General features: G+C 41.0%; 1 protein-coding gene across 3 annotated transcripts in view; it reads right to left on the bottom strand.

Annotated features, from left to right (window-relative positions):
- Positions 1-41: 41 nt before the first annotated feature.
- gabra3 (gamma-aminobutyric acid type A receptor subunit alpha3) overlaps positions 42-27,854 on the bottom strand; it is an 89,817-nt gene continuing 62,004 nt past the window's right edge. For 2 of the 3 annotated variants that reach the window (XM_076750451.1, XM_076750452.1), the window contains exons 5-11: positions 25,401-25,621; positions 21,294-21,376; positions 20,565-20,708; positions 17,279-17,431; positions 14,505-14,710; positions 7,278-7,316; positions 42-7,140 (exon numbers count right to left, since the gene is read on the bottom strand). In XM_076750451.1, coding sequence (XP_076606566.1) covers positions 6,820-7,140; positions 7,278-7,316; positions 14,505-14,710; positions 17,279-17,431; positions 20,565-20,708; positions 21,294-21,376; positions 25,401-25,621 — 1,167 coding nt within the window. In that variant the 3' untranslated portion in view covers positions 42-6,819. The remainder of the gene's footprint in view (positions 7,141-7,277; positions 7,317-14,504; positions 14,711-17,278; positions 17,432-20,564; positions 20,709-21,293; positions 21,377-25,400; positions 25,622-27,854) is intronic. The other variant, XM_076750453.1, reaches the window with a different exon arrangement.

Below are 27,854 nucleotides of genomic sequence, written 5' to 3'. Positions count from 1 at the left end.
TCATTCATTTTACCAAACACTCAGTCACATTAACAGACACGTGAAAGCACGGTATCTTTATTCACTGTAAAGAACAGCAATTCCTGGACAAAAAGGATGGAAACAGTTTGTCAGTATAGCCCCACAAATAAACCTCAGTGATTGAAAGGCGGACACTTTTAAAATGACAGTTAACAGAGGTTAAAAATGAGGGGGGAAGCCTCTTTTATGTCTGACAGGATTGGCCCGTGCTACCCTCATGAGTCAGTGGAGATCAGCTTCGTTCTTCCTTCTCATGCTGGTTTGCACATCAATACTGACTCCACATCATGGAGAGAAGCACATTAGCCCAATTTGCATGTTTAGTGTTGGCATCCCTTGGCTTAACTGAGGTCATCAGTTTGTACATTTTGTACAAATTATACACTTAAACAATTGCATTACACGTTTCTCATGCATGAATGACTCATGTCGCTCTCTACTTGGTATTTTTCTTGAAATGAAAGCAGGCATCCTATGATGTCCAGGTTGCTGCTTATGGGAAAAACCATATTTGTGTAGTTTGTAGGTACAATATCTCATGTCTTTTGTGAGTGACTATATGTTGATAACACTTAAATTATTTGTTGTGACACTACCTCTCATATCTTTCTTACTCTGACTAATGTTTATGTGTCTGATATCGCCTTTCATGTTATGAATATGTTTAAATTGCCATCTGTTGTAATTCGGTGATATGTGTCAGTACTGTCTTTCCATCCTGCATGTTATGCAGATAGAGCTACTATCCCAGTAGATGGTACTTACTGTGATCAAATTCTCAAATGTGTCTGCTCTTTCTGTTTGAGATCAGGCAGATGAGCACAGCAGTGGTGCGGCTCACAAAAACAAAGCACTATATGGTCCTAGAGCGAGTATGAACAACAGCCTGTAAATGTATAATGGATTGCTTCATTTATCATAGCAAGCATAAGCAAGCAAACAACCTTACATGTCCATGTGGGGGGCTTTAGCGAGCTCATTTTCCCTGGCGTGCTGAGAAAAATGAGGAGTTTTAGCTTTAGAAATAATAGCATTGCTGTGCAGTTGAAGGCACCTACAGGGCAGCCAGGACTGGACCGCAGCCAGGCGGCAATGCTAACCTTCAAAGTCTGTCAACAACAGCTCAGCCTTGGTTATTAGAAATACTCAGGAATGTTCACATTGAAACCCCTCTGCTTCATTGCTCTGTACAGACTTTAGTAGATTTCATTTCTTGAGCTCTTTATATTTGTTCCACCGCAGTTTGGAAATCTCAGGATTAGATAGCGATGTTGTTGATATTATTGATGTTATGAAACCCAAAACTGTTGGGAATTTTTGGCAGTTTTCTCATAGAGAATGAGCTTTTTGAGGATTTTCAGTCTTTACTTAATAAATCCTTTTATGAAGTTAAATGGGTGAATTGTTGCAGCACATTCTGGCCAAAGTTAACCATTGCAGACTTAAAATATGTTTACATGCAACTCTGACTAACTGCAGTATTCCAGCTTGATCAGGTGTTTGTACCAGCAGCTGTCAGGTAGGAGCACAGGTATTCGCACTTGCATCAAATACCAGCAGTTTTCTTAAATCCTGATCCTTAAAATACCTTTGGGATAATGTGTGATGTACCATAGTCATATTCTGAGTTGTATGTATTGCCAAACTTCACAGAAATATCACGAGACGTTTTAATTGACTCTGTTTTGATTTGAGTGTTGTGCTCCCTGTAGGATATCCTCACTGCTTGACTTTATCCCTAACAAATCAAGGTGTGAACACCAGAAACAGAACGACTCGCATGCACAGCCTCAACAATGATACAAAGGATCAGACAAAAACACTTTTCAGATGAGCCTCTAAAGGAACATCAGATGAGTCCACCGTGCTGGAAATGCGCACCTTTGAGGCTTGAATACGACCAAGAAGGGCTTTATAACTCCAAGACAAAATACAACGTCCTTTTTAATCCCCATTTCCATTCGCTACATCTCATACAGTAAGACCATGAACGAGAGAGGACGACATACAGAGTCCAGTCACTGAGCATATACTGTAGAGGGCAACTTCTCAACAAAAACACAAAGTCCACTATGTTCCTGGAGCTGTCTTTTTGGAGGAAGTCTTTGATCTTTCAATGCGTAGGGACATGCAGTGAAATAGCTGGAGAGAGAACACAGTGTGTACAACTCTGCTTGCAGACAGCTGCTAATTCACAGTTAGATTTGAAAAGTGCACACAAGGTACTGATCTTGTAAGTAGCTTGATGAATATTATCTATACTGTACGTCTTTAAACTACCATAACACGTGGTGTTACAGAGCTCCATGTACTCATCGAATGTAAAAATAAAGGACGTGACATATCAATATTCACAAGAACTATTGGAATTGATTTCACAATATCTACAAATTCACAACTTGGTAACACTATTCTGAGCAATTAGAATTGTTGCCATTTAGTTTATAATCATTTGTTAAGTTCATCTATTTGCCTACGACTTTCTACCCATCGAGAGATTTGCATCAACGCTGCAGAGGTTATGTCGTATAAAACATATAATATTTAATGCTGTACTGAATAGCATAAATATATTCCTATAGTAATATACTCTTAATATACTGTATCTTATAGGATGACATGTTTCTGTGACGTTAACTCTGGCCCTGTGAGGAAAAGATTTACCACATGAGTCACACAATCCTAAGAAAACCTAAATGGCAACAATACAGTAGAGTCCTGTTAGTCAAAACCCCTCAGGAACAAAGATGTTCAAGAAAATCCTGATTGCCACAAACTCTGGACCTAATATGCCAAATGTACATGCTTCATGCTTACATCTTCAAATCACTGTTTTATTACAATTTCTTCTTCTTAAACTGATCAGTCAGCTCAAATCTTTGCTCTGGTGCATGTTGTGTTTGCTGTGGTCTCAGTCTGAGCAGTTTGGATGACAGAGATTCTCCTGTGCATTGTACTTAGGCTGCAGAGTGCAGAGTTTGTGGTTCTGTGGATCTGGAAGTGTTCTTACCCTTCTTTGTTACACACAGACACATGAGGTTTGTCAGTAAAAAAAAAATGATAAGCCTGCATTGTTGTGCTCAGAAAACTAAATTTTAAACTCTTTTGACCAATCAGGACATGGGTCAAAGTGGTCGTCTGACACAAAGACTTAAGTATTAATATACAGTATAATGATAGATTACATTCAAGAGTAACTTAACCAATGAAACAGACCAAACTCTAAACTCCTGGAAAGCCATTTTTGATAATAACCCAGTGATGGAAGAACTAAAGATACTGATAAAATGCATGTCTTCTGAAAGATGTATCCACTTTTTTTTGTTTTTCTCTGACTATTGTGGTCTTATAACTTTTATGGGGCGTCTGGTTAATTGCCCACAAAAATGCTTTCTCGGTGTGGATGGGAGTAAATTGGATTCTTTTACACTAGTGAGCAGTCCTAGCTCAAAAGAAATTGCCATGTGAATGCATCTTTGGTCACCACATTATACAAGATACGGCTCATGGCAGCTGGCTAAAGGCGTGTGAGCATATTGGTGATATTTATGACTGAGGAGGTTGTGTCAGTCAGAGGATGACTGTCTGTGAGGCAAGTCATTTCACAAAGGCAGTTCAAATACTCAGCGGCTGCTGCTTCTCACGACGACTTACCTACGGTACCTCGATCATATTACTCAGAGGAATCATGCATAAACATTAGCGCTCTGTGTCATCAGAGCCTGAATTAGCAGCAGCCAGCCGGCTGGATAGACCCTCAGCTGATGTGTATCATGAATCAGTTTGTTTCAGACAGAATGATAAAAATCATGTCTGAAAAAGAGACACGGTGCCTCACAGCAGTCCTCACAGTAACTCATGAAATATATGGGACTCAAAAGGCTACTCTCTGTCAGGAGTATGATTATTTTCCTATGGTGTTGAAAAATATGAGGAAGTATTAAAAATGGCCATTAAACAGGGACACATTCACCTGGTTTGTAATTTGATGTGACCATAAAAATTTGATGAGTTCCTCACAAATTTATAGTGTCACGGTTTATCATGTCAGTGTTGTCGCTGTTTGTGTTTATAGTGTGTGTATTGATTGAGTATAAAAATGGTTTACCAGGAGATTAACATTCAGTCTAAAGTGGACAATATGTCCTCTAAGGTGTCTGTGGTCCTGCATGTGGGATGCAGCCTTCTGCCATGTTTTGATTGGATGTGTGCTATTTAATTAACTACCATGTCAAAAAATGTAATAACGCTTCAAGAGTACAACCCACCGCAGCATTTAATCACCATGAAATGAATAAGAAAGATCTATTCGATGATGGTCTATTCGATCTTTGAAGAATAATTAAAAAACAAAACGGGATAATTATCCTCTTTTGTTAGATCTACGCTGAACCTGCAAGTACTAGTTTGAAATTGTAGTTTGTGTGGTCATACGTCTCCGTACTTGTGTGCAAACTAACTTCCCTTTTCCTTTCTCTGTTTGTCACTGAGATGGATGTAGAGCCAGCTCAGTGTGTGTCTGTGTGTGTCTGTGTGTGTGTGTTAGTAGACTAAATTAAACCTAAAATCTGTGTGCTCCCAAATGAGGGTGAAAACACTTTCAGAACTCCGTGCCAGCTGTAAATTATTAGCATCACATCAATATGCACAAATAATTGGAATTTAGGTGCATTTATGCAGATGTTGCTGAGGTTATGAGAAGGTAATTGATGAGTAACTGCGATGAACTACAGACACATTGATACTAAGCCCTATTTCAGTGTGACAAACACCATTATTGGAGGTTGCAGACATACACGTGTACAGATTGTCATGCAGTAACGTATGACTGAAACATTATACATGTTTTGTGTTATAAACACACCTTTTTAAAGAGGCCACAACACAGTTTCACTCCTTCTCCTACGCTTACCACTGAAGATACAGTTTGAGGAGATCCACTTCATGTTGGGGTCTAAAGTACAGTGGTCATCATACTTAAGATAATGCAAAATATCCAGTGCATCCGGCAAAAAAGCAACAGAAATTGCTTTAGAATAATATAACATCTGTATAAATATGTACCAAATTCAACACATAACAAAAATACAGATGTCACTTCAATGGAAAACAGAAGTTGGAGACAGTCACCACAGCGAGAGACGAATCTGATCTGAAACCTTTTCTCTTCTTCAGTTTAACCTTTAGTTTGCTCAGGTTAGTTATTATCTCATGTTCTTTCTACTGATTTGGCAGTATTTTGCAGTGCAACGGTCTCCAGTGATTAGTGAGCGTCTCCAACATTTGTTTCGAAATACTAAATGACTGTGACATATTGTCTATTTCAAAACACTAAAACAGTACAGCATATGTAGACAATCAAATCAACACCAATATACTTTTACACAGTCGAGTATAAAAGGGCACAAGTACGACATGAATCAAGATCTGGCTTAAAACAAGGCAGAAATGCAGAAAAATCATAATTGAGCCAAAAAAATAGCTGCAGTGAAAACAAAGAAATCCAATATATTTAAAGAAACACGGAGTGTCTGGTATGACTGAATGTATAAAACATCTGGTGTTCCTCGCACTTCCATGGAAAACGTATAATAAACTGCGATTCAGATATTTGACTTCAGTCTGAGGTAATGGTGGTAGTTTGTTTTGACTGCTCGGCTCATGGAGACGCTGCCGCGCCATGAGCCAAAACATAAATGCACATGATAATTGTTCTGGACTACGCTGGATCCTTTAATCTCTTTGCTTCATCTTTTCACAGGCAGAGGTCTGTTAACCTTCCACACTAATGAGCAATTTTACACTGGGTGCTCGTGCCCCTGAGCGGTGGATGGGTGGGTGGGTGGGGCACAGCCACATACTGTACTGCAGTGCACGGAGCCTGTGGACACCAGTTTGCATGTACTATACACAAAGACCTCTGTGCATATGTGTGCGGTAGATGAAAGTGTGAGTGTGTCAAAGCCATTGTTGTTTATCATGTGTGTATTCACCAAGGCACATAGCTTCTCCGTCATTGAACATACTCAGCCAGTTAAAACAATAAGAGCCACTGGACTAGAAAATGCACAGGCAGCCCCGTGGGACGCGAAAGCAATTCCAGATGATACTGCATCGGGTCTGTTGAGATTCAGTGTGAGCTGAAGGCCAGACACTGACGATTATTAATGATGTTCCTATGGAACTGTACAGGCTGCCCCTGGCGAACGGAGCACAGTAAAGCAACCGCCGAATGGCTCCTCTGGCATTTTTCTGATGCATCGCTGTGTGTCTGTGTGCGTGCATGCATGCATGCATGTGGTTAACTTGATGGACGTGTCAAAACCTTATCATCGATAATGAGCTACAATGAAAACTTCAAAGGCATGCTTGCTCTAACTTATTAGAAGCAAAGCGCAAACATGTCAAAACATAATGAAAACACAATTTGACTACTCTACAAAACAGCAAGCAATCAAGATACAGCAAAGGAACACTTGGTTACTCACAACAGGGAACAGGGCCAGAGCTAAGTGTGGAGGGGAGAAAAGAAACGCTACACAAACACAGTCTGACGTGAGAACGCGCTCCCTCCGAGGTCTGCTAATATATGTGAATCTACTGTATGTTCAAATTTGCCTTCCATCTATACGGACGTGCAAAATCACAAACCCTCGAGAAAAAACACACGGAACGCACACACACACACATACACACATACACACACACACACGCACGATAAGATGTAATGGACTTGGCCTCCTGCAAACCTGTCTACCCTCCAAAACAAACCAGATCAAGCCTAACATTTGGTCAAATTCAGTTTAGGTTGTTTGCCTTCATGATAGCGGGCTTTCTGTTGACATATGTGGCCCAGTAGCCTAGGTTGAAGATGAAGAACAGAACTGGGAAAATGATGCGTGATATCTTGTCCACTTTGCTGACGCGGTTGTAGGACTTCTTGGCCTCCGTGTAGGGGTCATCCATTTTATGGAGATAGGGGTGTTTGGCCGATGCTCCTGTGCCACTCTTGGAAATGGTCGTTAAACCCTGGTCTTTAGCTACGTTGATGGCGTAGGTCGTTCCAACAATGTTGAAGGTGTTGTTTGCCTTTTTGGACAAAGTCGCAGATTCTCTTCTCTGAAAAGGAAGAAGGCAGTAAAGGTCGTCAGGGGCGAAGCACCAGACTCAACAATACTTCCATTTGAACTCATAAAGAGGAAATAGAAGCAACACCACGAGACACGACACACACAAGAACAAAACAAAAGCCTAACCATATCTTTAATCCTGGCCATGTTAGCCTGAAACGGTTCCTGAAAAGAAAAGTAGAAAAGAAAAAAAGTTTACCAATTATATTAAAATTACCCAACTTACATACTCTATTCATCAGTATCTAGCTAACTTTTGAACATTTTACACTACTAATATTGTCAATTCATTGCAGCAAAAAGGTCATGATAAAAAGTCATGACGAGATGATCAGGCTGGTAAAATTAAGAGTACACAAATAGGAACAATCATATTTTGCATCACTGCAGAACCAGGCTGGACTGGCGTCTGATACTGCTCACGTTAGCCGTAGCAGCACAGAGCAGGATTAGAAACAAAGCAAAAAGAGCGGTGCCCGAAAACATGTCTGACAGACTGTATCAATGAGAGCAGCCAGGCCTCTTCAGGCAAACAGCTTGCGATAAAACAAACACGACAAAGGCTCTGTGTGATAAAGCTGGCTGGAGAAAACTGCCTTCTTCCTAATACTAGAGAGAAATCATTAGACTGTCTTTCATATTGAAATCGCGTGGGGAGACAGGATTTTATTTGCTGAATTGGTGCACTCAGATAGCTAAACTTGCATCACCAGAGGATCCTGTCAGCCCTGAAGAGTACAGTGCAGCGCACACGGCACATGCGAGAGAACAAGTAGGGCACTGAGATTGATCACCGAGCAGGGTTTTAGTTTCCTGTGTGTGAGCCTGTGCCGGGGTCATTTCCTTCACACCGTTCATCCCCACTGTGACCACTTTAAGATCTGCAGCAAAACTAAAGCTGCATGTGTCATGTAATGGCGTTTCACTTTCAGCGCTCCCAGTTTTCACTCTTGCTTTGAGCCCAGCTTTTATTTCTGCTCTACTTTTTCAGCTTCATTTAATTTCCCTTCCTTTTCCTTTGACTCCATCTTTTTAATTAGCATAACTAATGCCCCCCCCCCCCCTCCAAAATTCTTCATGGTGGATCTCTTTCCACACACAGCTCATCACCAAATGTTTTGTTCGGTCTTTATTCCCAGTATTCTTATGCACTCTCACATTGAGGTAGAAAAATGGTTTTACATATGACAAAATGTGCTGTTTGTCCACTGTCTGAACTGGACCACTGGATCACTGGATCACAACGGTGCACTGGGAGTGGGCTTTCTGTTAACCGGTAATTACTGTTTTTTTTTTTTTTAACCTGGAAAATCCAATTCCGACATATAAAAATCTCTCCGGTCGGGCAAATAATTCCTGAGTTAGATTTGAAAATATTCTGGCACTACACGCTTGCTTTCCTGCTGCTTCTCTGATGCCCGCCCACTCTCTTGCACCTCTCTCCAATTTTCATATCTAACTTGGTGAATTTAGGGTTTATTTTGACCAATCCAGGGTTGGTGGTGATTGTTGGAACAGCAAAAGACGAATCAAGAAGATTTCACCCAGTTTTATTTTGTTTCTGCCGAGTTTGAATGAAGTGCATTTTGCGATGATAAAATGACTGTTTCTGTAAATGGAGTCTGGTGACAATCTGAGCCAAACATATTTAAATTGATGGTGCGCAAATGCACAGAGGGATTACATTGTAGCACGTTTCGTAGTTGTTAGCTGCAGTGCTCAGGCTCAATTCTGGACCAATTTTAAAAACTGTCCCCATTAGTCACTTGGGCACAAAACGTGGTAAAAATAGGATCCATAAACACAAACATTTGACTGGAATTTCGTCCATTTGCCTGAGAGAGGAAATCCTGACAGGGAGACCATTTTTGTAATGTCAAATCGGACCATGTGTAGAATAATATATGCATTTGTGTGGTTGATAATGCTCAGAATCTTCGTTCAAGGTGATGGAGGCAGCATCACTGTGGCTTGAGGAGGAAACATGCTCAGTGTAATCAGTGTTTCCTTTTCAAGTGAGCAGGACAACAGGAGGAGAATGATTCAAGCTCCACTGCAAGGACAGCAAGGCTTGTAGAGAGCTAACAAACCTTACAGACAGTTGATTGTATTAAACAGAGAAATGGTGAGCTGCTGCCTGAAGGGTTCTATCTCAAGTCAATTAGTACACAGAGAGAAAGCGTTGCACTGATAGCCCCTGGATAACCAGATCCTTTCCCAGGATATCGATTTCTAAACGTCTAACACCACCTTGCGCCTTCTCTATCACAGCGATAGCTTACATCAGCAGGAAAAGCCAATGACTACTATAACGTGTCATATGACCTTAATCATAGCCCTCTAAACTCCTCAGTCCTTGGCTTTACGGATGTTCTTTGCCCAGCAACCTGACAAGTGAGCCAAGCTAAGTAATTTTCTGTCGCTAGCTTAGCTCGCCAGTGCAGTCATTTATATGGTCTAATTATTTGAGAAACCGCATGTGGCATTGGGTTGTATGCATGTTTTTATAAACCTAATGTGACACAGCACATAATTTGCTTCCGGCCAGAGATTTTTGCGCACTATTCAAAGTCATTTGGCTAGCTGCAGGCACAAATACCCCCCGAACACAAAGCATCTATTGACCTTGCCTTGATAACTTCTGCAAATTGTTGCATCAGAATTTCTTTATGAGTGTGATTAAGTATCCTGTGGGCAATTGTGTCTCGCTGTAGTCCTGCTGTGTAGAGCTCAGTGTGTGCATGTGTGTGTGTAACTGAACCTTGTGACAGTCTGTCCCTGTCTAAGATTGAAGATGAGGTGTTGGCATATTTAGTAGCCTCAAGTATGTGAGCATGTGGGTGTATGAGCGGACTGTGTTTGGGGAGCCACATTGTCCCCATTTGTGTCCCTGTGTGGGTGTGTGTGTTTGCGTGTGTGTGTGTGTGTTATAGTGGCACTTGCACAACCAAATTTTCTGTAAACCTGGTCTTTGTAGAGGTGGCCTGGGCTTGATCTCATTACTGCAGGTTTGTGTTGCAGGTTATCTGCAATTAGTGTTAATTAAAGACTCTTTGTGATGCCGAATCAAAGGAAACGCTGGTTCCTCCAAACACTTTTTCTTTCCTTTTACTTGTTCCTGTGTTTATCTTTTTCATTTCCTCTCTGTCCTACTCAGACTTACTTCCTAAAACAGCAGCAAACATGTATCTGTTTTTCACCAGAGATCAAAAACGCCCATTTGTTATACTGCAACACTGATTAATTCTCTGCATCCAGGGTTGATGTAGTTGATGTAGCATTCCGCAATGCAAAAAACATGGACAGAATTGCCCAATATGATAATAGAAACAAGATCAACTCTAAAACTTGAAATATTGCAAAATTACCGAATGTGGATGCAATTCATACAGGGTTTTCTCTGCCATTATAAACATTTTTTCACAGCATCCAAGCCTAATGAACAGAAAAAAACTTGGTGTCTCAGACACACGCAGAGGCAGCGAGCTAACAAGAGCTCATCACTTCACAACAAACTCTCAGAAGTGCAACCACATCAGCAGATTGTTGAAGAATTTGTGGCTGTCAGATTTCTGTTGGAAACAATTACTAAGCTACATCAGGAGCGTTGCCTCAGCAGGAGAGTAGCCTCTGTCAGACCACTTACCAAGTAACATGATGATTCTTAATATCAGGTGATTTTACACTGATGAAAACATAATTATGAAAACTTCCATTCCATTCCTGTCAATAGACTCCTTAAATCCCACACACTGGACTCTCAAAATGTCTTAAATGTCTTAACTTGTGCTCCAGCAGTGAAGTCGCTGCACGATGAGCCAGCACTGCTGCCTCTGCTGATAAATCCAGCACGTAATATCTAACACAGTAGTGTCCAATCATGTGTCATGGAGAGCCTAGAATACGCAGGCTTTCATCTCAACCTCAAACTCCCCATCGGCTAATTTCTGTAATAAGCACACCTTCAGCCGGTGAGGGGAGAGCTAATTAGGTAGATCACTTGTCAAACAGAATGTTAGGCAAAAAAAATGAAGAAAATGGCTCTATAACCAGCAAGGTAAATTAGTGCACATTGACTCGTCTCCAGCTCACCATTTCAGTCCTAAAAAAGAAAGAGCCTGGGGGCGATGAGGTCATCGTTTGGTTCCGGTGAGAGTGGTGGCTGAGACCCTGCCTCTGATGACTGGGGACGGGATTTTCAAAAGGACTCACTGAGCTCTCTGAAAGACACTCTGCCCTTATAGGTTCCCTTTCTATAGGTTCCCGTTTTAATTTATTGTAAATATGTTAAAAAGGGGGAAAAAAAAGCACGTGTAGTCTGATCCCTTTGCTTTCCAGTAGCTGATTCTAGCAGGGAGTGTGATGATAGGAGTGCATTGTCTCCCTCTGTGACCCCATTCTTTTTTATCTATCATGACAACTGCATGCTCAGCACAGCCCCCGAGACGGCAGCCCAGGCTGTTGCCATTAAGAGGAGGCATCAAAAGAACAAAAAAAAAAAAAAAAGAACAAAAAAAAAAAAGAAAAGAAAAAACCCTCCACTCAGCTGCAATCTAATGCTGCAAATTATCCCCACTGCCGAAAAAGTTCTGTGGCAGCACTATGCATTCCTGCCAATCACTCAGAGGACCAAATGTCAAGCTATAAAAAACTGGAGAGGCTGTACTGATTGTGTCAAACAGTTTGTACATTAGTAGCAGAAAATAGATTTGTGGCACCGTCTGTTGCAGCACAAGAAATATGCTCTGTTTCATGTTGTGTCTGCAGCTGACAGAAGTATTCCAGCTATTTATGTGCTCGCAGCAACATGCGTGCTTTTACCTATCGCCACCACACCTGTCAACATTGGGATTTGGAAGCAAGGGACGTTTTCCAGTGCCCTGCCCTGGACCGTCCCACCACCCTTACCACTGTCCACATACAGTGAATCCTAACATCACCACCAGGCATCTGTTTGCTTTAAAATATCAGAGCATCAAGGATTTGTTAGCTAACTCCAACATTAAGTGACAACAGTCAGGCGGTCAGAATCAGATACCTGGTTGAAAGTGAAATGCTGAACATCCCTCTGTTATTAATGTGTAATTAAATTAAATGAAATAAAGAGAGGCTGATGATGAAAATGGATGGCGTCGTATAAATGGACGTTTCTGTGCCTCTTGGGCGCTCATGCTTGGCAGATTTGTTGCTTTTCCCTCTGAGTGACACACTAAAATCCGTGTGGCATATTTTACAAAAAGCCTGATTTTGACTGACGTTGCTCTTCATTAAGTTCAGGTCAGCCTCCTCCCATCTGATGAGGTACTTGCGCAAACTTTTAGCATTTACTCCATCCAACTTCTTCTTCCTTTAGTTTTATAGGCGGGTGCCGTTTGAGTGAATGACGTGCAGCACCAGAGGGGAAGGTAACAAACACATCAAATAGGCAGTTATGCCTCCTGTCAATGTTAGAGCCATTTTTTTTTAGAAAGGTTAAAAATACCGGAGATTCATGGGAAAATATCTAAATGGCAGGACAGCAAGACAAAGGGGTAAAATATGAGAGGATCCTGGGAAAAACGGGAAGGTTGACAGGTCTGATCGCAACTGTTAGTACTGTTTTGTAGAGAAGTGTGTCACATTTTCACAAGCATAACACCCGTAAGCGTATGTGCTGATTCATGTAGAAATAGAAATGCCTCCGCCATCGATCCATTCTCCTTGTTTAGCTGGACAAGCAGTAATTGCCCTCAGCCTGCTTATGTTGTCTGTATTGTTTATTTTTGTTTGTTTCAACACTGTGCTTGTGCCGCCATCTTAACCAGGTTTCAATGGGACTCTTACTTGGTAAAAAAAAAAGAAATTAATTCAATATAAAAGTACTAAAAGCATACATTTTCTTGCATCTCAGTTTCTAACATGAGAAATGCAAACACACCATATGGTGGAGTCTGCCAGCTCTCTCGCTGTCAGTCATCAGTGTGACTTTGTAAACCCTGCATGTGGTTCACAAACTGTACACGGAATCAGATTTGATGCTGCTCTTTGACATCTTCTCAACACCACGTGAAGATCTGCTGAGTTAACTGATCTCAGAAAACATGTGAGAAAACCATACATCAGTGATTAACTGATGTAAATATAAGCATGTTTTTTGACAGGAGGACAACATGTTTCATAGTCTACTCCTCAGCACCGTCAATCAAACCACAGCAGGCTATCGACACCTGATTCTGTCAATCATGTGATCCTGTCAATCACGTGGAAGATAATGCTTCCTACATTACTGGAACAAATGAGCCTCTTTGAAGCTACAGGCTACATTAATACCAGAGAAAAATGAGCATTTCATACATTCAGCACAAGAGGAGCGAGTGCTTTAATTTTCCTCATTGCTTCTCTTTGCCTGCTCTGATATCCGTTTCATTTGATGTGATCAGTTATAAAACATCATAGAAATCCTGGTAAATTTAAGCGCTGAGGTTACCACGAGGAACTCGTCAGGTTTTATTTATGTGACTGCATCATAGCTTCAGAGAAAAGCATCTTGTTAAGGCCCCTCAACCTCCGAATAAAACCACAGTCCTTAAATTGAGTCAAGCACATAAAAACGACTTTATGCCAAAGTAATTCAGTAATCTGTATTTCTACTTTACCACCTTGATACAAATTCACCCCCGTCCTGTAGTATCCTCATAAACAACAGCCCACACTATTGACAAAATTAAAAACATGTACGATGTGATTTATTAGGTTCCATGCTTAAAATAAAAAAAGTCAGCCTCAGGTGATTCATTTTAAATAATGCACACTCACTTTTTAATCAGAGTGTCCATAACGTGCAGACTTGATGTAAGGGTGCCATCTTTTGTGGGGAGAACAAGCTGACTACACTGACTTTAGGATGAGACTTGAACATATGCTGCCATCATAAATCAGGGCCAGTGTCTCTGGGAGTTTACCTCAGCTTCGGCTCTCACTGTTCCGCCCCGCTGTCCCTGTTCCATTTGGCTGTTAATGAATAAATAAAATCTCTCTTTATAGTCTTTATAGAGTACTCCAGGCTGCTTTAAGGAGGGAACTTTCCATCAGTGTTTCCAAAGTGCAATTTGCCCTCGTCGCTCCTCCAGAGTAAAATGAGGACTTAGTGAGCAACTTGGAGCATTTTTTAATAAGGTTATCAAATCAAAAAAGATGGGGAACAATTAATCTGGAGTTTAATAAGAGGAAAAAAGTCAGAAGGGAGACTCCTTTCTAAAAGACCGTGTTTCACTCTGTTTTTTAGGATGACGTGTTTGTAATTGTCAATGTTGGTGCACGTGTGTCATGTCCATAAATGATAAAAAAATATGCATATAAATAAGAATCACTCACCCTTATTTCCATGCCCTCTTTTTTCCCATCCCATGCCCAGCTGCGCTTGGTGAAGTAGTTGACTGTAGCAAACTCAATCAAGGCAGAGAAGACAAAGGCATAGCACACAGCCATGAACCAGTCCATGGCAGTGGCATAGGCCACCTTCGGAAGGGAGTTTCTAGCACTGATGCTCAAGGTGGTCATGGTTAGGACAGTGGTGACTCCTGGGGAGAAAAGGAAAATGTCAGTAAATCGATTCATTTTTGAGCAAACACTGAAAGGAAAGGTCAGTTTTTCAACACCTGCGTCAAATGGTGCACAGGTTATTTTTTGGAACTTCTGAAGGGATTTTACTTCATTTGTTCACGGATTTTTGGAAACCAGGAGGCCGTGTGCAGCTTTAAAACAGTTTCTACTAAGGCCACGTAATGAAAGCTTCAGACAAGTTTTAAGTGTCCAATTTAGCTCAATTATCTAAATGACTTCTGGGGCTTAACAAGTAAAATGAAAGTACGTAAGCTTAAAAACTGACGGTCCTGCACTGCGCTGAAGAGCTTCAGTTTTTCACAAGTTGCCGTGTGAAATCAGAAAGTAGAGACACATAATGCTGACAAATTTCAATGGTGCATCTACATTGTAAGTACACTGGGTCAGACCTGCAGGTTCAACCTACAAGGAACTACTGTCTCAATGCAATGAACCATCACATAATTAGGCTGCACTAGTAAAGCTGCGCAAGTTCCAAAATATCTGCATTAAACAGCCATGTCAATGCAGACACGCGTCGTCGCCGTGTGCATACTTAGAGCAAGCAATCTAAAGTAAACGATTATGTGCAAAGGTCAGCCACAGTGAGACTTGACAGTGAAAACAGACCTCCATTTACAACAATTAATTCATTTGGAGGTGAACCCTTTGTTGTAAAACCTTTGAAACTTTTTCAGTGCTGCTGGGAATGAAACTTGGGCCGGACAATAGTTGCCCATCCAACCACATAAAAGCAATCACTTCATCTGCTCCAACCTATCTGATCTGATGAAAAATAGATACACAGTGGGCTCTAAAAATAAGTACTGAGTCACAGAACGGGGAGGTCAACTCATTTCAGTGAGGCATGGGTGAGAAATTAAAATTTCTGACAAAAAGATTGATAGGCAACTATTCACTGTCTTTAAAGAGGGAGATTGGTTTATTTTCTGGTGCTTTTTTTTTTTTCTTTGCATAACTTGTCTCCAACATTTTAACTGTGTGCTATGTTTCTGTTTAGTTTTAGTTTTCTGATTAGTTTATTACTCCTTACTAGGGAAAGCAGTCTTTATTAGCGCAGTGATCAGAAAAAGGGAGCTGCTAAACTGCTGTTGGAGAATTTAAGGACACGGAGGTGCTTGTAATATCAGTGAGGGCATCCTTATTTCAGCTGATCAACGTGACTGTGTTTGCGTAAAAATACAAAGACGTGAACACTGCTCTGAACGGTGTCTTTCACTGTAAACGTTTCAGTCTGGAAAAATGACACTGATTACAGCTCCTCTGCTCATGTGAAGGAAATTGTCCTCTAAAAAATGTAATTTCATGTGTGACTGAAATGATTTTCAGATGTCCGCCCCGGGGAAAAACGCTCTTGTCGGTGTGTTTGTGTGCATGCGGAGAACTGAAGGAGCTGTGATTATTCAGAGAAATGCAAGGGAATAGGTAGCTGTAAGAGTCCTCATTTCCAGGCCTGCATGATGAAAACAGCTCCTTGCATGCTTTTCAGCATCTATTGTACAATGTGTGCTACTTCATGTGTGCTTCATCTCCAAATCAAAAATGCTTATTATTCAGCAAACACAGGTTAAGGGGCACATTCACAGATTATGCAGCACAACAACAATTGAAAGAATAAGGGGAAGGGAAAATTACATCTGTGTTTTGATGGAGTATGGGGTGATTTAAGCAGACGTAATGTTCTTAACATGGATGGTGCTAAAAGGACAAATTGAATCTCTTATTATTCACAGTACAAAGCGTAGATAACACGGCCAAGTGTACGCAGCTCGCATCGTTTTAAAGAGCGTTGTTTGTATAATATAAGATATTCTTGTAAAAGCCTGGGTTTGGTTACGTGCCTCTTTTATGAACAGCGACTGTTTTCGGAGACTAAACGCTGAGGATTTGATCCTCTGATTTATTTCGTTCCACAGCTGCAAACGTGTGATCCGACCCTTATTAAGAGTCCACGGTAGCTTCGGTGGGATTATCTCTGTTTTCAGAACTGATGTGTCTGTTTGTTTCTAAATTACCTCAAGCTCAGTGAGTAATAACACTTCGAAGCAGGCCGGCTGTTTATATAGTTGACAAATCAGCCGAACATCCTCTTCAAGAGCTGCAACGGCTCGTCCATCACCTGCCACACTTTTCCAATTTTATACTTTCCAGCTTTGCTTCGACTTATCTTTGATTAATTAGAGCTTGCAGTCACAGAGTTGGGGCAAAGTCAATACTGTGATAACAGCTTTGGAAAAATAAATTACTCATTCATGCCCACGTGCACTTAAATGCACCAAGCTATGTTTTGTACATCGTTATGTTAATTAGAACTTTTCAAGGGGAACCTTTTTTTTTTAAACCCTCCACTGGTTTCGCAGTTTGCTGAATCATCTGATGATGTGAACAAATGCAGCTCTGCACAATTGTTTTGCTCTTACCTCATACCTCACAAAGCTCCACCAAATGATCTAACCCGTTCAATTAATCATTTAGTCCATTTTCTTTTGTTTTGAGTTGGATTAAAAACACAAGATGGCACTCACCAAATACAGTGCGAGCAGGAACCGATTCTCTGTTTAGCCAGAAGGAGACTTGAGAAAGAATGACAGTCATGATGCACGGGAGGTAGGTTTGAATCACAAAATAGCCAATTTTCCTTTTCAAATGGAAATATGTTGTCATCACTACATATTCTCCTGTGGGAAAGGAGAGAAACATAGAAAGAGATGGAGAGAGATACACAAGGATATAATTATTAAACCAGCTATGCCCGGTTGGGAGCAACACAATCTGAAATATTCAAAGTAAGGTTTATTAAAGTTAACATTAACATGTACGGTTGCATCATCAAAGTACCTCATAGTATTATCCTCAGTCCCTTAGATGAGCCATTAAACCATATGAACATGGAAAATGCTGGTTAAAAAGACGTCATGTGCTTAGAAATATTCCAAAGTGGCAGAAGTCACATGACTGACCTCAGTTTCAAAAAAAGCATAGAAAGTAGACAAATGAAATGACGCGAGACATTACTGGCCCCAATGTTTTGGCGCACATTTGATGATACAACAGTCTTCTGTGAAAGGAGTTAGACGGCTGTAGCAGAGCAGCACCTGCACTCTCTGTCACCTACTATGAGAAAATGGAGGTCAATTATGTGTCAGAGGAAGCCTTAAGTTGAGGGCAAACTTCCCTCCTTACTTCAATTCTTTGATTATTATGCTCACAAAAACTAGGCTGGAAAGGTGAATCTGAAAGGTTTGCTGCTTGATCCTTCATGGAGGTCTGACTGCAGCTGCACAAAGGAGCAGCATACAGCATTTCAGAGCCGCCTGTCAAGCTAACACCAAGCCGCTGATTCTTGAAATCTAGATTATGGAGTGGAGCTTTCCTTTAAATACATATTTGAATTCTCCTCTGGCTCTCTTTGCTGTAGATGTGAAGGAACATCTTGCTGCGTCATTCTAACCCTCGATATTGAACATCTTCCTTCAGCTCGGATTTTTTTCACTGAAGGCAGCAAATGGACAACTTCACAGTTCCCCTGAGCACTAGCTCTCATTGCCATGTCTTAATCTGTGTTGAAAAGATATGAGAAAAACAGCCTCTCATTCCCTGAGGGTTTTTTTTTTTAGAGCAGATTCTAAACAGAGCTGAACTGGCTCAAATCCTCCCATCCCTCAGCTCACTCTACTCCATTCAGTTTAAAGTTGAAAGAAATTAGATTTTTTCAAGTCCACACACTGAACCAGTTCATGAAAGCAATCCTGTTGACTCCACCTTGGATTTTAGTATTTCTAGACAGACCTGCTCCTTCAAAATACCTCTGCAATTTGCTTGACTTTAGGTTAAACCACTGAAAAGCACAACAGTATCGACGGGCTCAAAGGAAGTGTCCTCGCTAGAGTTATACAAGTGATATTATTTGAACACATTATGTTTCCTAGGAAAACAAGCTGAGTGCCATTCAACAAAGGGGCTTCATGATAGTTTTCGTCTCCAAACTCAAGCGAACTCTGACAGATCTCTGTTCACCTCCTGAGAACCGCATGAGCAAACTGCATCACCACAAATTAAATCTCTCAAATGGAGAGCCAGTGTGGCTCATTTGTAAGCTATTTATTCTTTCCGTAACTACCAACTGCCCCACTGAAGTAACCTTTTAACTGTGGCTTTGCAGTAATGAGTACTTCAGCACTTTATCCAGTCTTCTTACACTGTTACCTGATTAAGTTGTTATATGATGTTTTTTGCCTGATAGATCTCTATCAATATTGCTTGGCTACTAACACTTGTGAATGACAACTATTAATAAATCAGGGTTTGTGTCATTTGGTAATTGCTGTTTTTAACAAGGAAAATCTGTTGAAGTCAGCCATACTTAAATGTCTCCAGTCATAATGTCCAGTGAAAGTAACTCCTGACTTAGCTATGAAAATATTCTGGCTCTACGTGCTGTTTTCTTACACTGCTTGTCTGATTTTCCACCCTCCCTCTCGCTCCTCTGCCACAATTTCCACATCTAATTCAGTGAATTAGAGGACCAGTCTGTAGGATTTAATGGCATCTAGTGGTGAGGTTGCAGCTCAGTACCCCTCGCCTCACCCTCCTCTACAGTAGCTGTGAAAAACAAGAAAGGCCCCCTCTAGAGCAAGTGTTGGAAAACAGGCGAGCCGAAACAATCAACTCGCAGTATGTCAACAGTTTGTGACCATTAGTGAGGCATGTGTTACATTTCTTGACACCAAGTTGTCCATGCGGATATTTCATGGTGTGCTGTGACCCCCACCCCCCCCTCCTCCTGCGATCCCCCTGCTGATCGGATAACCTATTGGCAATCTTGAGTAAAAAATGATTGTCCAGCCCTAATGCTGGACCAATTTCAAAGTGTTGTCCCGATTTGTCAATTGACACAAAAACATTGGAATACTTGACTGGAATTTCTCCCATTAGCCTGGACTATTGAAGTCTTCCAGGACACGTGGACCAGCACCATTTTTTTCTAACAGATGATAAATATAAATATTACAACAGCACTTTGTCTGAGGTGGTTGAACTCCAAGATAATGACAGATAATTGCTGTGAATTGTCTCGTGGTCACTCGTGTACATCAGTCCACAGCCCTTTATGTTAAAGTGTGACCATGCGTCTCCCAGAGGGAAAATAGAGAAAAAGTGAGTTGATTGTGTGTGACGGATAAAAGGCTTCTGCAACAGTTTTGACGATGAACATTTAAGATCAAATGAATATGTAATCAACACTTTGGGCTGCTCGACTTTCTTTTAATGTTCTGCTTATTCAAGTTTATTCTGGGCTATAGCCCAAAACAGAATGGAAATAAGCCTTTCACCTCTGGCCCACCTCTTCTTATTATCTTTGTAAATATGCTGAATAGCTTCCCCAAAGCTGACAACTCATCATTTTCTCAATGGACCCAAATAATGCAAGTTGAATCCAAAATGACAGAAACTGGAGGAAAGTGCAGACTGTTACTTTATGAAAACAACAAAACGAGTGTCAGTATACTGTACATGAACAGAAAAGAAGAAAGGCAATTTAATTTACTCCAGATTTAATGCAGGAAAACTAAGTTTATGTTTCAAAGGTGTTAAATTTGTTTCACTGCACCATCCTGCCTCTAAATAGAATTTGATGTGTCCGCAAAAGCAGTCAAACTGCTGTGAAATTATGCTTGGCAGAGCGTCCTGCGCACACTCCAAGCTGGTGTGTTGTGTTGTTTGGCTTAGGACCTTCCCCTCCACCTGTTCAAAATGTTATTGAATTTAGAGTATAATGTATACTACTGCCTGGGCTGGCATGTAGCGTACCTGTGCTGGAGCTGATGGTTTCTTTGCCAATGACGTGTCCAAGTAAGTCATACTGGTTCAGCCTGGAGCCGTCCTCTGCCACAGCAACAGACCTCTCATCTCCTTGGGTCCACAGGTAGATCACCTCGTTATTGGTGTAGGCATCTGGGCAGCAAACGGTAGAAAAAATGGATGAGAATCAACGTCTTTTTTCATTCTCTCATTTGACTTTGGTGATGTCCAGTGCTTTGGTTTATGAACAGCTACCAGCTGCAAAACTAATTACATTCCCATCAGTGTCAGCTGTGCTCTATGTTTACTGCTACTAATTAGCAAATGTTAGCATGCTTACATGCCGCACTAAAATACTGAGCACTGCAAACATTATCTGTATATTACACCATTGTCATTGTGAGAGTGTTTTCATGTTGTTAGCATTTAGCTCAAAGCACCACTGGAGCTAAGTACAGCCTCACAGAGCCGCTAGCGTGGTTGCAGACTCTTGGGTGAGAATTTATCATGGGACTCTCTCACTCTCACTTCAAGCCGGTGGTTGGCTTTGAAAAGAAACACTTCTTAAAACAGTTATCCCATCGTATCATATTTATAGTGGTGGGTGCAGTCTGAGTCCTCTGAAGTTTTTCCAGGACAGGAAAGGCACCTAACACCTGCTGAGAACAATCACTACTGTTTCTGCAGTGCAATTTTACACTGAACTCTGTTTTGTTGTGACCATCAGGATTGACTTACAACTTCCAAATTTCAGAGGACAGGCGTGTGCATCCATCGGGAAATCCTCCAGGTGCATGGGGCACTCAGCATGAATGGTCAACCTGAGGGGGGCAGAGGGGGAGACGGGGAGAGAAAATAGTCCACAGGTCAGGCTGCAGTATGGTTGAGACAACCATTACAAAACAGTGCATTTTCGATGTCTTTTACATTAAACAGTAACAAAAGTCAGTAATCAGAGTACTTCAGGAACAAAAAGCCACAGCTCTTTTCTCCTGTAGCCACCAGTGGTAATGAGCTCAGCTCAGCTGAATGACAACAAAGACAAAAATCGAGAGAGAGCAGCAGAGTGTATTTCATTTGGTCAGATGGCTCAGTCTCAACGTGCACGCTGTAAGTAAATAGGGGAATGTTGCATATTAACTCACTCATACATGTTTAATTGACATGATTACATTTGCTGAGTTCAAACACAACAGAACCCATAAAACCATCCAACGGTGGACTGAGTTACTCATAAAATGGATCACAAACTGGGTTATCCGAGTCATCATTTACAACATTTATAGTCCATGCATCAATCCAAAATTGGGTTATTTGAGCAACCCGGATAGGAAGAGAGCATCTGAGCAAGTAAATACAGTTAGTTTATGTGTAATTCTCATTTGTAAAATGTCAGCTATACTGAACATAGCTTGAGCACTTCCATAGTTTTGAGCTTGAATTAGTTATTGAATGCATGCCTCGGTAGTGTGTGTAGATTTTACATGGAACATATAAAGTTGTATATTCTATACAGTAAAAGTAATTAGTAAATTAATTAGTAAAAGTAATTTCATGAGTAGATTCAATTGTTCTTACCATTGTAACTACACTTTCATGTTGGAGAATGCTCCATTTATGAAGTTTGTTGCAGCCACAGTATTAAAACTACTATTATGGGGTGCTTCTAGAGACAAACTTATTGTTTCTAATTAGATCCTTGTGTTGCACTTGCAACAACCCTGTCATCCTTTTATTACACCCTCTTGGATGCTCTCCGGTGCTGCCTCATTACTGATAAGTGGCTCAGTAACTACGCAAATTAATGCAATACAACATAAATCAAATGTGAGCAACGCACCGCTGCATATTATACAGCACTTAAACCGCCAACTAATAGACAAAATTCATCTCACAGACAGACAATCTGACGGAAGCAAAATCAAAACATAAATAAATAGTAAAATCAGTAAAATCTGTTATCAGTAAAATTACTGATAACAGAATTAGAGATACTTTGATCAAAGACAACAAAGCATGCTGTCTCTGTGCAAGAGCAAAACTTCATATCAAGTATAAAGAAAGCAAGACTGAGAGTCTACAGCCATGCTAACAGCTCAACAGGCTGTACTGGTAAATCAGTGCTTTACGTTAAATGCTTAGAACAGTATGCTAACATGCTCACAATGGCAATGCTAGCATACTAATGTTTAGCAATATATATAATAGCAATAATTAGCAATATAATATAATGTTCACATTGTTCGTTATCTTAGTTTAGTGTGTTAGCATGTTGGCAAATTAGCACAAAATGCAATGTACAGACAAGGCTGATGCAAATGTAGTTTTACTGGTATTCAGTCATAAACTTTACACAGTTGAGGAAACATTTCACTTAAAACCAAAGATGTCAACTTGATGGTGCTGCTGGATAAAAAATGAGGGGACCACCAAAGTCAGTAAGAGTTATCCTCTGGGGACCACTGCTAATGACTGGACTAAATTTCATGGCAATCCATCCAATAGTTGCATATATATGTCAGTCTGGACCAAAATGGTGGACCGACTGATACTGAGCAATGTAGATTACACAGACAATATATTTTGTTTTCTGCATACCGAATAGAACAAGTTCAAAATCCATATCCAATATCCAACAATATTCAATAAGTCTGTGCTTTAAGCCAGCATTGCACCAACTGTGGTTGCACAGCAGTGAGTGAGTGTTTAGTTGTGCATCACTGGTCCAGTGGATCCTGATTTTATTGAAAATGCTTTCATCACTCTGAACTGGATATCCCCAAATATGGCTGCACAGTTGTATATGTTTCTGGTAGTTCATAAGCTGTGAAGTCCAATTTGGGGATTTAAGAATAAATAAATTCTAGCAAAAAGTTTTCATCAAAATACACACCACTGCCTTTGATGAGCGCTTTTGAAACTTTCTGCAAATTAATATTCTCTATCAAATAGAGTTTCTTTAGTAACCACAAAGAGTTTGAGTTAAATTGAGGTGAACTGAGAGTGAGTGATAAATGCTCTTACACAAAACCGAGACTGCAGCAGTGCTGGCAGACAATACCAGCTCCCTCAATTCAAAAATAATGACGCAGTCCTGCAGAGTTCAGATGCTGTAGACGTGCTGATTAAAGGGATTTAGGCAGTTGTTTGGTGAGAAGTGTGTAAATCAACACAAGGTACGACAGTGATGTACTTCAGACTAAACTTCTCATATGAAAATAGATGGATTTATATTCTATAGCCTAATACCTGGCAAGTGTGCTCAGGCAAAGGTGTTATCACTCTCTCCTTTCAGAGTGTTATCCAGTGCCTCTAACAATACAGCCAAATTTTCATTTAGACCTCCTTCAACTAATCAGCCAACACTCCATTACAAAAGTAAGGTAGCCCATGAATAAAACACATCCTTGCAAGTGCTTCTTACAAAACCACTGCATATAAACCCTAGGATTTCTTACATTTTGCATGGTGTCAGTTAAATGGTCAGAGAGAATCATGTGTAGCTTTGACGAGCATTAATAAACCACAGGATCCAATAAACAGAAGTGTGCAGAAATGGCTTCAATCTGCATGTGACGATCAATATGCTGCTTCCCAAAAAGGTTTTTTGCACTGTCTGACAGAGGAGTATCACACTTTGCTTCAGCATACACCTTCATCATCTTCTACCACACATTTACTTGGTTATGTAAACACAGCAGTCCTTGTAATACTGCATCAGAGCACAGATGTCTTTCATGGCCTTGGCAGAACTGCAACCGCATCAGATCTACTCATGTGGGACGGCAAAAATAAAATTCTTTCGCTGTTTCATTTTCGCCCTTGAAAATCAATAGTGACCTTGAGGAAGAGCACCATGAAAATGTTTCTTTTCAAGGCTCTAATGCAAAGGTGCAGGGAAGAGTGACTGAGTGACAGGTTCAATCATGAGATGAATTGAAAACCAATGCATTAGTTTTGCTCCAAACCTGTAGAAAAGACTGATATTTACAGTGTATTTAAGCACAATGTACACACAGCAGCTACATTTGATGAAATGATTATTTATTGAGTTGTATTTGGTGAAGCATATGTGGTCCTGACTGGAGTTCAAGTCAGTCATCAGACACTCTGATCAGAAACGATCAGCTGCTGCAACAACCACAACTGTATTTGTAATCCCGTCTTTTTATCCCTCACCACTGTGAGGCTGACGTGTGGTTTTCAGCGTCTCACTCATGATGAACACAGTAACGTTTGCCTCTACTTTTGACTGTCTTCAGTTCAGTAGTATATTCATTTCAGTACAAAGCTAAACTTATGCAAGCACGTTTTACAAGGTTAATGCCTCCCCAGCCAACTATTTGCAACAGCACTATCACATCATAACTGTTTCTGTGGCGTTTGCTTTCACTGAGCTTTTAACCAGGCAGAAACGTACTGTGAATCACAGCTGAGCTGACAGCAGTGCTCTCAGTCACCAGTGAGGAGCTCCACTGCTCTAAGCTACTGATTTGGCCAGTGACAATTGTAATTCAGTACAGTCAGATCAGTTTGAAGAGCCAGTGTTAAAGATTCATTTGTACATGTACTGAACAGTGCTGCCTTCCAGCCGCAGCTGTACTTTGTGCTTAGTCCTCACAAATGCTAACACACTCAACAAAGATGGTGCACATGATGGCTAACATTATCCCTGCTGAACATCACAAGGTTAGCATTATCATTGTGAGCTCAGACCTGCTGTGCGTAAGTACAGCCTCACAGAGCCACTAGCATGGCTATAGGACAATATATATTATATTGTCCTATATATATAGGACAATATTCAAAAGAAAAAGTGGCAGTGTGATTTTTAAAGTGGCTCACCTCATCGTGTAGAGAAGTGTGCCATTGTCGACTAGTCGTAGCAGTTTGTTAGGAGTTGTCATGTTGTGGGCCACAGATTTCTTTCCGTTGTGGAAGAAGGTGTCAGGAGTCCAGATCTTACTGGCTAGGAGGTTGTTGAGGGGTAAAACTTGCATGGGCCCATCAAACTTCAGCCTCTCGTCCCTCCAACTCTGACGGAAGAAGACATCGATGGTGTACTCCTGAGGAAAGAGAGAGCAAGAGATTGGTTGGCAAGGTAACAGTTTACAGAGGAGGGGCAGGGCACTGGTTACATCGAGGCAATCCAGTGGGTTGGAATATGTAATCCTTAACCATGGATAGACCCTTTTCACAGCAGACATTTTGGCTTATCACAGCAGAACAAGCACTAATGATGGCTGCATTCCATTTACGTGAACCAGATCCTTGATTCTGGTATTGTGTGTAGTATGGAAAGGTACCTGAATGTGAATACGCAACATATGTATTGACAGACTGACATCTTTTTGGTCATATTGACACCAAACAGCAAATGGAATCATGACTTTGTGGCAACTGTATGCGAAACTGCTTCAGCCAGCCATTGATTTTAATAAAGATACAGCGGCGTGTGCCATGCTTTACCATCTGTCAGCAGCAAACAACACAAACTAGCCAGCACGTGTATCCCCTGTCCAACAGGATACAAATACACATCATACCAGTTATTTTCAATTAGGTTGTATTTTTAAAACAATGTATTCCTGCATCATATAATTACTGCTCTTTAATGATGCAGTGTTCATTTTCAAAGCCTAACCATGGACCGAGACACAAACGAGCCTCAGCGAGAAACCATGTAATACATCTGTTTCATGTTTTATTAATATGCAACAAAGTCTTTCTGTGTTGTCACCAGCACGCAAAAAGTAAATAAAGTGAATGCAGGAAGTAGCCAGTCAAAGGGAATCTATTTCCCATTATTCATTCAATAGGACTTGGTGTCCTAGCAACAGACTCCCCTCATCGGCTGCATCCAGCGGCCGCGCAGACTAGATGCAGCCGTCTTAACAGAGTGAAATGGAAGTAAGCTGTCTGCATCTCACGCAACGGTACACATTATCGGTGATCAATAAAAGCAAGCCGCGTGTGTTTCCCTTCAATCCGCTTTGTTCTTTTGCTCGTGCGGTGAAAGGGCTTGCGTGCCGCACCGCTCACCACTGAGCTGTAACTGGCTTCTCCCTGAGCGGAAAACTCATAAAGTCATTTCTCAGTGGCTTTAACAACAGGAGGCCATCATGCTCAGCAGGACAGGTGTACAGCTTCCGTTCGACACAGCGACAGGGCTCCTCTAAACTGCGCAGGATGGACTTTTGTTAATTGATGTGATTGACCTCCTAGTGGCTTGCATACCTACAGTAGCATAACAAAAAAGTGACACTGCATCTGTGCTGTTAATAAAGCCTGCAGAGAGCGTTGCAGACAGATAAAAGCAAACACACGTTTCCCTCCACCACTGTCTTCTTTTGTCCACCTACTGAGCTATGTTCCTCCTTTAATTGCTGTCTCTGTTCTGTAATGTCTCAGGAGTCTACAGTCTCTACATATCTGGTGAAAAATCAGAGCTAAAGCCAAATTTGTCTGCCTTCTTATGCTAATGGTACCCCCTTAAAGTTTGCTCATGAATTAGTTGCCCAGTGCAGACAACAAAGGACTCTCCAGGTCACAAGGAAGACAAGACTGATGAACACGCGCGGACACTAGGACACGCACTATATGGTGATTTATTGTTCAGCGTCCTGTGTGTCTTCGACCAAAACTTTGCAGCAACCCTACAAGAAAGTTTGGTCTGTCCTGGCACAGAAACTTCCTGGATCATTTAAATCTCCATTACCACAGTTAAACACTATGTTATGGACTTTACGGCCTTTTCTTTATGAGCTCCTACAACACTGCCAAATCGCATCCCAGTCAATGTAAAACATCCAGTGATGAATAAAGAGACAAAAGTGAGCTTGGCCCAGCTGGGCAAAGCCATCGTTTGTTTGTTTCCATTGGATAGAAATCTCCTGTAAACACGACGAATAATTTGAAGATTGAAACACTGGAATGAGGAAAAGCATAGTCAATCTCCACATAAGGCCAAATGGCACAATCAGTTCAAATGCCAGCTGGTGTTCCTCCAGGGACCGAATGATTGATTTCTCCTTGACAGAGGAGACAGAGCGGAGCTTCTACTGCACAGTAGTTTTCAAACGTCTTTTTTTATAGCAGCGAGGATCATGAAAGCATTTACTATAGCAAACAACTGTAATTTAAATGACACTTTAAAACACATTCATGGCACCTGAATGACAGTGTTACAAACGGATTCATGAATACAGAATCACTCTTCACAAATACAAGACGGATCCCGTTTTTTTTTTTATGCCCGTGTACGTATTTTTGGCAAACTGCCTTTATATTAGAAAGCCT

Source organism: Chaetodon auriga, chromosome 15, assembly GCF_051107435.1.
Source record: "Chaetodon auriga isolate fChaAug3 chromosome 15, fChaAug3.hap1, whole genome shotgun sequence".
Lineage (NCBI taxonomy): Eukaryota > Metazoa > Chordata > Actinopteri > Chaetodontiformes > Chaetodontidae > Chaetodon > Chaetodon auriga.
This window is presented reverse-complemented; position numbering and strand designations above follow the sequence as displayed.